This window comes from Lepidochelys olivacea, assembly GCF_965140295.1.
Source record: "Lepidochelys olivacea isolate rLepOli2 genome assembly, chromosome: 8".
NCBI lineage: Eukaryota > Metazoa > Chordata > Testudines > Cheloniidae > Lepidochelys > Lepidochelys olivacea.
The window spans coordinates 72,608,360-72,620,552 of NC_140418.1; the positions used below are offsets into that span (position 1 = coordinate 72,608,360).

A 12,193-nucleotide genomic window follows, 5' to 3' on the forward strand; every position below is an offset into this window, starting at 1 on the left:
AAAAAACCAACACAACAACAAAAAACCAAACCCCCCACTTCTCTGGAATGGGTCAGTAGATGGCAAATAAAGCCCATATCTTCAAAGACATCATTTTATGTCTGCCCAGTTTAGCAAACTGGGGTTTGTGCACATAAAATGATACCTTTGAAGAGGCTGGCCTAAATGGTTAGCTTGAAAGCCATATATTTTGAGTGTCATCTGCTCTGAACTATTAGTCTTTTACTGCTTTCTAACACAAAATAGACTAGAAATAGTATGGAGCACATGGAAGAGGAGTACAAACTGAAAGAATGCAAGGTTTTTCATTTTAAATTATTTACCATTTACATCTGGATTAATCTCAGTAAGATTTTACCAGTATATCTGGAATGAGAAAATACTTAGTCACTGTACTATAAATGGAACCCTGAAACAAGAAGAATACCTGATTTTTTCCTTTTAGCATCAGGATGTTGGTTACCTTACCAAAAGGTAAGCCTAAAGCAATAACTTCTGTTTCTGTCACTTCACCAGGCAATTTCCTGATATGAAGAACACGAGAAGGAGCCCCATCCATTTTATCCTCTGCTTTGAATTTCTTGTTGTCATTACCATTGGCTGAAAGACATTTTTAAACTCCATTTCATATTTATAAGTCAGTAGTATTTTAGAAAATATCTACACAAGCAAACTTTTCAAATAAGATAGTTTTGTACTTGAGGCTAAATATTCAAGTCACCATGTGAGCTATGCACCCTCCCATTCATGTCAGCAAAGCCATTTAACATTTACCTACAATTTCTAAAGAAACTAACAAGTGGATGAAAATTTGAAACTGCTAGAGATCATATGACAAAGTTTGTGGAGAACAAATGTGATTGCCAGAGGACTAGAGAAAAACCTATGTAACTGATAAACAAGTCCAGTTAATTTCACTTTGATATGTGTGTGTGGGGTGGGGGTGGGGGGCGACCTAGCATAAATCGATAGGCAGGCACTTATGTAAAAAAAAAAAAAAAAAAAAATCAATCCTCTCAGAGCCCAGCCTGAGTAATAAGAGTTGTTGTTGGAGAATTCCACAAAGGGAAGGTAATGAAGAAGTCCGCCATCTTTAAGTATTCAGAGCGGTGACGGTAGCCTCTCAGTCTTACAGCATTATATTCATATATTAAGGTCAGAGGGAACCATTACGCTTTCTAGTCTGCCCCATGGATAAAATGGCCATAGAATTTCTCTCACTTACCCCTGTGCTGAGCCCAATAACTTGTATTTGATTAAACACATAAGGCATCCAGTCTTGATTTAAAAAACATCAAAAGCCGGAGAACCCTCCACTTCATTTGGTAGTTTGTCCCAATGAACCTCCACTGTTAAAAATGTGTACCTTATTTCTAATTTGTATTTGTCTGGCTTTAACTTCCAGCCATTGGTTCTTGTTCTGCCTTTCTCTGCTACATTAAAGAGCCCTGTAGTGCTTTATAGTCTCCCTGTGAAAATACTTGTACACTAATCATAGACTTTAAGGTCAGAAGGGACCATCAGGATCATGTAATCTGACCTCCTGCACAAAAACTTACCCACCTACACCTCCTATTACCTCTCATTTTCTTTATGATAAATTAACCAGATTGAGATCAAGTCTTTCACAGTAAGGCACTTTTCCAGGCCTCAAAATTGTTTCTCTCTCTTCTCTGCACCCTCTTCAATTTTTCAACATCCTTTTTAAAATGTAAACAGCAGAACTGGATGCAGTATTCCAGTAGTGGCACCCCCCAATGATGAAGTGGGAAGGGAGAATCCACACAGTAGGCAGATGCTTTGCCCCGACCTCTTATGGTATGTCTACACAGCAAAGAAAATCTCATGGCTGGCCCATACCAGCCGACTCAGGCTCACAGGGCTTGGGCTGTGGGACTGTTTCACTGCTGGAGCTCTGGGATCCTTCCACCCTTCAACTGGGGCCATGAGCTGTTCTGGTATCTACACAGAGAATTATTCACTAATAGGACAAGCAGTAATACCAGAGCTAAGAAAAAAATATCTATAGGGTTCCCCCCCCAATGAATAAAAATTAAGTTGGCAAAACTCATGAAATTAAGCAAGTTTAAAAAAAAATCAAGATTATTCTATGAAAATTTAGCATAAAAGACATTTTTTTAATAAAATGTAAAAAAAAAATTAAGTTACATTGTTTCATTATAACTAATTATGACTATATACTATTGAGTCCAGTTTCCTGACTGTGTTAACAAAAGCTATTTTGACACATTGACAGATGGGGTTATGCACCATGGGTGGACTCTATGCCAGCCCATAAAGAGGCTCTCTCAATGTGAACAGCAGGGAGTTGCTGCTACACTTGTTGTTTCTAAGGGCTCGAAGTCTTGTAAGGAAAGCGTTAAGTATCACTTCACGGATAGTAATTCCAGGAAGTATTATTTGACTTCATGTGTGTTATGTGCCGACTTATCAGTTATGCAGAAATATGCAAATTGTTGATCTATAATAATAAACAGCATTTGTCAAACTTCTGAAAGTTTCAGGAAAATGAAAACTATTGTGCTCCCTTCAGTCCTACCATGTGTTAAAAACATATCCATAATTTAATTTTTTTTATTAAATTAAGCTACATCTTAAAATACATCTTTACATTTTTATTTAAAGAACAAAAAGTATATTCAATATGGGATGTTAAGAAATGTTTGCATAAAATTATTTATTATTTAAACTGGAAGAAGATTTTCAAGTTTTCAATAGTATTAATTACCAGTGATTGTTTTATATTTCTTACATCTAAGTGGAAATGTCTTGTTTATACCAAACAACCCAATGTACTTTTAAATTAGTTAGCGATAGGATGAAAGAGCTTGTTGTTTAGCAGTCGCTCAGATTTTCATACATAGTTTTCTCCTTTCTTACATGTTTTAATAAGCAGTAACATTATTAACAATGCTGACATTTAAACTAATATTACTGGCATCTGAGGGCAGTTCACAGCTCAAAGTTATCATTTCAGGCTCTCTGCAAACTCAGGCAGAGATCCTTGCATATGTTAAAAAATGTCTCATTTTGAATGTTTTCTTAGCAACCAGAACAGCCAGAAACTATTTGTTTTTAAGGAATATGAAATCTGGGACTGAGAATGAAATATGGGACTTGGGAGTACAATTGAGAGATCAATCCATACTCCCTCATCTCCAGCTAGTATTTCACAAATCTACAAGGATACATACAAAACACTTTGGAAACACCGTATTAAAGGAAATATAATAATTTTATATTAACATTAATTTGTGCATATTTTAATTATCAGTTTCTATTGATCTTGTAGAAATAGAAGGGTAAATTTAAGATTAGATTTAAAACCCAATGTACAAACTTTTAGCCTTTCAAATGATTGTTTGCCCTCCCCACACTTTGAAGTTGCTTGATATTAGAGTTATATCTAGAGTCCTAAGTATAATAATGAACTTTTGTTCTGGTCACTTTATCTTTACATAAATACTCTGTGAGAAATTCCAGGTTGCTGACTGTTTAAAATGAACACATACAGAGATTCCCTTTAACTTGTGGCTCAGAGTGAGAAATGGATGGTTGTCTCCACCTCAGCTCATCAAATGAGGAGACTGTTGCATGTAACAACAGAAAGCAGTTTACCCAACATCTCATGGAAAAGGATGGAGTTCCAACAGATAAGACATGCAGTTTCTCAAAAATTCTAATTTCACCTGCTAACAGAAAGCAGTGATATCTTGCTTCTTCGCTCTCTTTGCCAGCTAGCATAAAGCAATGTGTCTTATTTGAGTCATGGATTGAGTAACACTGCCCTTTGTAAATTTTTACGAAGTATATATTAATGTGAACTTTCAAAATAAAAATATTGAGTTTGAAAATATGAAATTCATTCAGTTTTCAAAACTGTTAGTAGAAGCACTGAAGGAAACCTCTCCACCTTACTCTGCATAGTCTCTCACTTACCATTTTAAATGATACTTCTCAACAGGAGATAAAGCCCAATGATATATTGTGGGGAAAAGGGAATGATGATCCCATTTTAATACATGAAAAAACAGATGTTGTTCAAAACCACTAGAAGGTAAACTCAATTATTGTTAGAAAATGTTCAGTCATTTTAACAATGGCATACCTACGTAATCAACTATTGAGTGGCTGTAGCGATTATGTACTGTGGCTCATCTCAATCACAGATGGATTAAGGAAACAGCAGGCCAGCATAAAAGGTCCTCCCTGATGCAACAGGCTAAGTAAATAAATATGGGCAAGCCAGGAGAAATGTCAGTGTTTCAATTCTGCCAAAAAATACAATTACAGTACTTGGCACTTTAAATACCTGACTGCCCACAGGCTTGTATCATAATGAAATCTAACTTTCACCAGATCTAAAAAGACTAATCAAGTTTAACCTCCTCCCCCATTGATAATTTTCTGGACAACATAAAAATTAATGTTCACAAGGAAAAATATCTGCAACTCACTGTGGAAAAGCCAACATTTTCCAAACGATCATTGTTACTAAGCTGAATTATTTGTTTTGTAAAAAGAAAAGGAGGACTTGTGGCACCTTAGAGACTAACCAATTTATTAGAGCATAAGCTTTCGTGAGCTACAGCTCACTTCCTCAGATGCATATCGTGGAAACTGCAGCAGGCTTTATATATACACAGAGAATATGAAACAATACCTATTCCCACCCCACTGTCCTGCTGGTAATAGCTTATCTAAAGTGATTTCCAGCACAAATCCAGGTTTTCTCACCCTCCACCCCCCCACACAAATTCACTCTCCTGCTGGTGATAGCCCATCCAAAGTGACAACTCTTTACACAATGTGCATGACAATCAAGCTGGGCTATTTCCTGCATAAATCCAGGTTTTCACATCCCCCCCCACCCCCATACACACACAAACTCACTCTCCTGCTGGTAATAGCTCATCCAAACTGACCACTCTTCAAGTTAAAATCCAAGTTAAACCAGAACATCTGGGGGGGGGGGTAGGAAAAAACAAGAGGAAACAGGCTACCTTGCATAATGACTTAGCCACTCCCAGTCTCTATTTAAGCCTAAATTAATAGTATCCAATTTGCAAATGAATTCCAATTCAGCAGTTTCTCGCTGGAGTCTGGATTTGAAGTTTTTTTGTTTTAAGATAGCGACCTTCATGTCTGTGATCGCGTGACCAGAGAGATTGAAGTGTTCTCCGACTGGTTTATGAATGTTATAATTCTTGACATCTGATTTGTGTCCATTTATTCTTTTACGTAGAGACTGTCCAGTTTGACCAATGTACATGGCAGAGGGGCATTGCTGGCACATGATGGCATATATCACATTGGTGGATGTGCAGGTGAACGAGCCTCTGATAGTGTGGCTGATGTTATTAGGCCCTGTGATGGTGTCCCCTGAATAGATATGTGGGCACAGTTGGCAACGGGCTTTGTTGCAAGGATAAGTTCCTGGGTTAGTGGTTCTGTTGTGTGGTATGTGGTTGTTGGTGAGTATTTGCTTCAGGTTGCGGGGCTGTCTGTAGGCAAGGACTGGCCTGTCTCCCAAGATTTGTGAGAGTGTTGGGTCATCCTTTAGGATAGGTTGTAGATCCTTAATAATGCGTTGGAGGGGTTTTAGTTGGGGGCTGAAGGTGACGGCTAGTAGTCTGTTAGTTAAAAGTAATCTCTACAATAGCTAACAAAATGATTATCGCTTGGAATTTCACTGAAGAAAATAAACCCACATACACACCCTTCTCAAAAATACTGTCATCACTTTTCCAAATCTATACACAGAACCCCAAGATGCTGAATAACCAGCAACAATTTAAGAGACTGATGGGCGTGCTATACATATGCTACTATTTTAAGTCTAGTAGATGCAGAAGGTTCCTTGCTGCTTAATCCCCTCCCAAAGATTAGAAACGTTCTGTTTATTTAGCATAAACTGAATTCTTGAAGTTGCCTGTTTAAGAATAGTCAGGACCTTTCACTCCTTCAGCAAGGTACTGATAATTCCTATGAAGGGCAAAACAACCACTTAGCTTTCTTTTAAGCAACCAAGAGGGTCAGGGATCAGATCCAAAGAACAGAGAATCACGCACATCCTCAATAAAAGCCATGTTAAATGTAACCAATAGATGACAGATCTGGAGCATGTGGCTCTCAATCATACAGGCTGCAGAGACCGTCCTGGAGCCAACTCAGAAGTCAGAGCTGCTTTAGAAAGAAAACAGTGAATCCCAAAGCCCAGAATAATACCAAGCAATGAACAATGGGCCAACTTCATGTTGGAAATAGCTAAATTTGAAAAACAAACAAACAAAAAACACTGCCATGAATAGTCACTTTTCCTTTTTTGTTGAAGCATTAAAAAAATCCAATTTTGTAAGTGTTCTGAGGTCAAAACAATCTATGTTAGACAAAAATGTAATCCATCAGTAAAACTTTTGTATGGCAATTTAATTTAACGTTACTGTGAAAAACTGAGATGTAACTGAAGATTTAATCTGAAAATTAAATTAAAAAAATTAGACATCTCCTTGCTATATTGTGATACAAGTGACCCACTGTAAAACATTTTCTCTTTCTTCCTCCTACAGTAAATGCCCAGCAGTTCCCTTACCCATATTTGCTCAGCCTACATTACCTAGTCCATAGCAACTTCTGTGTAGTTTTGGGCAAGGTTTATGCCCTGGAAGAATACCTGTCTATTAAAAAAAAGTTACACTTTCACCTATTGTTTCTCTTGAGGAGTTATAATTTACCATCTCAATCTTAACTATAATTCTCTTGTATATATGCACAAATATAACAGTTGGTATTAGTTCATTGGCTAAAATCTGATAAATACAACTGGTGAACTCAAATAGCTTCAATTTCTTCAAAATGACCTCCTCACACAGAAAGGACAAAAGAGTCAAAATTGGGATTTTCCCCCTCTGTATTCAGCAGTCTGAATAAATCAAGATTCACATTTTCAGCTGAATGGAAACATGAAAATTAATTTTGTCAGGCACTATGTTACAAACATCTGTATTATATTGGATGCATAATTAAATGAACCTGTTAAGATTGTAAATTAAATATTCTAGCATATTTCTTAATATGGATGATTAATTTTAATAGGTCTGATAAAGAGCCTGAAACTGGGAATAGGATCTCTCACATGCACAAATAGGTTCCCAGAATGAGGCAATTGTGGAGATAAGTTATTGTATTAATACTGCACACAGAATTCTTCAAAAGAGTTAGCTATTCCTTAGATGAAAACTGAATTTTTACTGTTTGACATTAAGATACAGATATAGAAAAAAAATGTCACTAGTGAAAATGCATTAAGCATAACTAAAATAACTGACCATGACTAAGACCATCACATTTATTACAAATTTTCAACCTGAAACTAAACAATGCAAATATCTAATAGTTAAATAAAATTAGTGTGATCTACTATACCTTGGAGGAGCGTCTTGTAACCCCTATATTCCTCATCTGCATGTAATTGTAATATTGCATATAAAGCATGCCATGTGAGGTATCAGGGGAAAGGTTAGAACAGTGTCTTTCAGCAGATCATATTTAAATATGTGTATCGCCAATGTATTTGAAATTATAAGAATTGTGTTGTATGATTTTCACTAAAATATGCTGGGTGATTGGGAGGCACGCAGATTGACAAGGTAGGTAACCAACAGCAAGGTGGGTGCTGTTGAACAGACATCACCAGCCATTGTTCAGCAAGGGAGCTACAATACAATGACTCATCTGCAGGAGGCCACATCAGGGGAATTGCTCAACCTTGCTTGGGAGACTCAGCAATGCCCATGAAACATGCCTGTACTTGTGTTCTACAAGCACATGGACTAAGGGTATAAAACAGAACACAGTGGCCACATGCTTGGCCTCCCCTTCCCCCACCTATGCTGCAAGCAACAAGGACACTGAGAAGACTTGAAGACTCCAACAGAGGAGACTGGCCCAGGTTTCAAGGGTGAAATCTGTGTACTATGAACTGCAATATCCAGTGGGGTGAGAAAAACTGCTTAATCTAGATGTTGCCCAGTCTAATAAAGTTGAGAGTTTAGACTGCGTGCTTATATTTTATTTTATTTTGGTAACTAACTCTGACTTTTTGCTTATCACTTAAAATCTATCATTTGTAGTCAATAAACTTATTTTACTGTTTATCTTTACCAGTGAGTTTGCCTGAAGTGTGTGGCAAATGTACTCAGGTTTGCAAAGGCTGGTGTATATCCACTTTCCACTGATGAAGCGGTGAACCAATTAATAAATTTGCACCGCTCATCTTCAGCAATGCAAGATGATATATTGCTGAGGTAGTGGGAGCAGGTGGGATTCAGCCGATGCCTTTCTCTATGTGATTCATGAGTGGCTCAGGGAGCATTCATACAACCTAGCTGGGATGGGGGGGGCTCTACATTCGGTTGTGCTGAGTGATCATAGCACCTAGAGGGACTTGCTGCTTGTCACTAGCAAGGCATTGTGAGAGACAGCCCAGACTGGAAAGAGTTAAAGGGGGCACAGCAGTCCCACTTTCCCTGGCTGCACCCTGGGGATCCCGTCATAATTAGTTTATATCTAAAAGACATACATGGCCCTGAAGTTTTAAGTGTCACGTCCAAGACACTTAGCATACTTAGAGCAATGTTTCCCAAGTGGTGTGCCATCAGGTCCGAACAGGTGTGCCACGGAATTTTTTGAAAAACTGCAAGTGAGAACAAGGCTGGCGAAGCTGCCTCACTGCCCCACCTCCTCCAGGGGCAGAGCAATCAGAGCTCACCCTCCCCTTCTGTATGAGCAACAGATCAGCTCCTCTGCCCCTCCCCTATCCACTGTCAGCCACAAGCCAGGATGAGGAAGAGCCCCTGGAGCTCAAGGTGTGCCATGGCAGAGAAAAGGTTGGGAACCACTGACTTAGAAGAAACGGAAAAGGAGCTGAGACTGCAAGTCTAAATTTCAAAAAGAAATAATTTTTGATTGCTAACTTGAGCTAGTGAACAGATTTACTTTTAACTTTCCTGAAAATTCAGTCTCAAGTCTCAGAAGCGGTGTTGACACCAAGCTCAGCAGTGAAATACCAAACATAAAAGAAAACGGATTTAATCTCTCCTATAATTTCAAATTTTATTGTAGACTTCATTATGGACTCACTACAGTCACCTCTGTAATGTACCCAGACTTTCTAGAGCCACTTAACGTTTCAGGTTGCCACATTTTGGGGAAAACATTATGGACACTTAGTCATGGTCACACAAACACTTCATGTAAATCAGTCCATTAAATAATGTGTATATTTACCAGTACTGTGCATAACACTCTACACTTCATCTTAAAAAATGTATATAGATTTAGCATTCCTACAAGTTTCCAGCCCTGGTAATGAAGTCCTCTGCTTCTCTATAGCACAGTGGCAGAGTAAGCTTCCCATATATACTGCCTTGCTAACATGCCTCAACCTGATCTGGAACTACTTTCTTTACAGGTAAATAGCTGCCCATGCAGTTCCTGGCTTATCTGAATTGGTCAGTAAAAAGCATGGTGATGAGTTTATGATTTAGGAGTTGGAACACAGTCACACAACATCCATTATACAGTAACTTTCAGTCCCTACAGAACCAGGCTGCATTCAAACTGGTGATCTTCACAGACCATTAGCAATATTTCAAGGCATCCACTTGTAATCACAACAGAGCCTATATAACTACTGTACCAACAACTGGAAATTTTGTTTAAAAAGACTACTTTTTAGAGTTTATAGTTTTATCTTTCATCCAGATTTTTGAATAAAAAATGCTGTCTGAAGTTAGAAAAGGAGTACTTGTGGCACCTTAGAGACTAACCAATTTATTTGAGCATAAGCTTTCGTGAGCTACAGCTCACTTCATTGGATGCATACTGTGGAAAGTGTAGAAGATCTTTTTATATACACACAAAGCATGAAAAAATACCTCCTCCCACCCCACTCTCCTGCTGGTAATAGCTTATCTAAAGTGACCACTCTCCTTACAATGTGTATGATAATCAAGGTGGGCCATTTCCAGCACAAATCCAGGGTTTAACAAGAACGTCTGGGGGGGGAGAGGGGGTAGGAAAAAGCAAGGGGAAATAGGTTACCTTGCATAATGACTTAGCCACTACCAGTCTCTATTCAAGCCTAAGTTAATTGTATCCAATTTGCAAATGAATTGCAATTCAACAGTTTCTCCCTGGAGTCTGGATTTGAAGTTTTTTTGTTGTAATATCACAACTTTCAAGTCTGTCGTCGTGTGACCAGAGAGATTGAAGTGTTCTCCGACTGGTTTATGAATGTTATAATTCTTGACATCTGATTTGTGTCCATTTATTCTTTTACATAGAGACTGTCCAGTTTGGCCAATGTACTTGGCAGAGGGGCACTGCTGGCACATGATGGCATATATCACATTGGTGGATGTGCAGGTGAATGAGCCTCTGATAGTGTGGCTGATGTTATTAGGCCCTGTGATGGAGTCCCCTGAATAGATATGTGGGCACAGTTGGCAACGGGCTTTGTTGCAAGGATAGGTTCCTGGGTTAGTGGTTCTGTTGTGTGGTATGTGGTTGCTGGTGAGTATTTCCTTCAGGTTGGGGGGCTGTCTGTAGGCAAGGACTGGCCTGTCTCCCAAGATTTGTGAGAGTGTTGGGTCATCCTTCAGGATAGGTTGTAGATCCTTAATAATGCGTTGGAGGGGTTTTAGTTGGGGGCTGAAGGTGACAGCTAGTGGCGTTCTGTTATTTTCTATGTTAGGCCTGTCCTGTAGTAGGAGACTTCTGGGAACTCTTCTGGCTCTATCAATCTGTTTCTTCACTTCCGCAGGTGGGTACTGTAGTTGTAAGAATGCTTGATAGAGATCTTGTAGGTGTTTGTCTCTGTCTGAGGGGTTGGAGCAAATGCGGTTGTATCGCAGAGCTTGGCTGTAGACAATGGATCGTGTGGTGTGGTCAGGGTGAAAGCTGCAGGCATGTAGGTAGGAATAGCGGTCAGTAAGTTTCCGGTATAGGGTGGTGTTTATGTGACCATCGTTTACTAGCATTGTACTGTCCAGGAAGTGGATCTCTTGTGTGGACTGGACCAGGCTGAGGTTGATGGTGGGATGGAAATGGTTGAAATCATAGTGGAATTCCTCAAGGGCTTCTTTTCCATGGGTCCAGATGATGAAGATGTCATCAATATAGTGGAAGTAGAGTAGGGGTATTAGGGGATGAGAGCTGAGGAAGCGTTAAGTCAGCCATAAAAATGTTGGCATACTGTGGGGCCATGCGGGTACCCATAGCAGTGCCGCTGATCTGAAGGTATACATTGTCCCCAAATGTAAAATAGTTATGGGTAAGGACAAAGTCACAAAGTTCAGCCACCAGGTTAGCCGTGACATTATCGGGGATAGTGTTCTTGACGGCTTGTAGTCCATCTTTGTGTGGAATGTTGGTGTAGAGGGCTTCTACATCCATAGTGGCCAGGATGGTGTTATCAGGAAGATCACTGATGGATTGTAGTTTCCTCAGGAAGTCAGTGGTGTCTCAAAGGTAGCTGGGAGTGCTGGTAGCATAGGGCCTGAGGAGGGAGTCTACATAGCCAGATAATCCTGCTGTCAGGGTGCCAATGCCTGAGATGATGGGGCGCCCAGGATTTCCAGGTTTATGGATCTTGGGTAGTAGATAGAATATCTAAGTCGGGGCTCCAGGGGTGTGTCTGTGCGGATTTGATCTTGTGCTTTTTCAGGGAGTTTCTTGAGCAAATGCTGTAGTTTCTTTTGGTAACTCTCAATGGGATCAGAGGGTAATGGCTTGTAGAAAGTGGTGTTGGAGAGCTGCCGAGCAGCCTCTTGTTCATATTCCGACCTATTCATGATGACAACAGCACCTCCTTTGTCAGCTTTTTTGATTATGATGTCAGAATTGTTTCTGAGGCTGTGGATGGCATTGTTTTCCGCACGGCTGAGGTTGTGGGGCAAGTGATGCTGCTTTTCCACAATTTCAGCCCGTGCACGTCGGCGGAAGCACTCTATGTAGAAGTCCAGTCTGCTCTTTTGACCTTCAGGAGGAGTCCACCTAGAATCCTTTTTTTTTTTTGTAGTGCTGGAAATGGCCCACCTTGATTATCATACACATTGTAAGGAGAGTGGTCACTTTAGATAAGCTATTACGAGCAGGAGTGTGGGGTGGG

General features: G+C 39.5%; 1 protein-coding gene across 6 annotated transcripts in view; it reads right to left on the reverse strand.

Annotated features, from left to right (window-relative positions):
• Positions 1–12,193, reverse strand: part of PTBP2 (polypyrimidine tract binding protein 2) — an 85,027-nt gene that overhangs the window by 36,615 nt on the left and 36,219 nt on the right. For all 6 annotated transcript variants that reach the window (XM_084637784.1, XM_084637783.1, XM_084637782.1 and 3 more), the window contains one exon: positions 428–600. In XM_084637784.1, the coding sequence (XP_084493910.1) occupies positions 428–600 (173 nt within the window). The remainder of the gene's footprint in view (positions 1–427; positions 601–12,193) is intronic.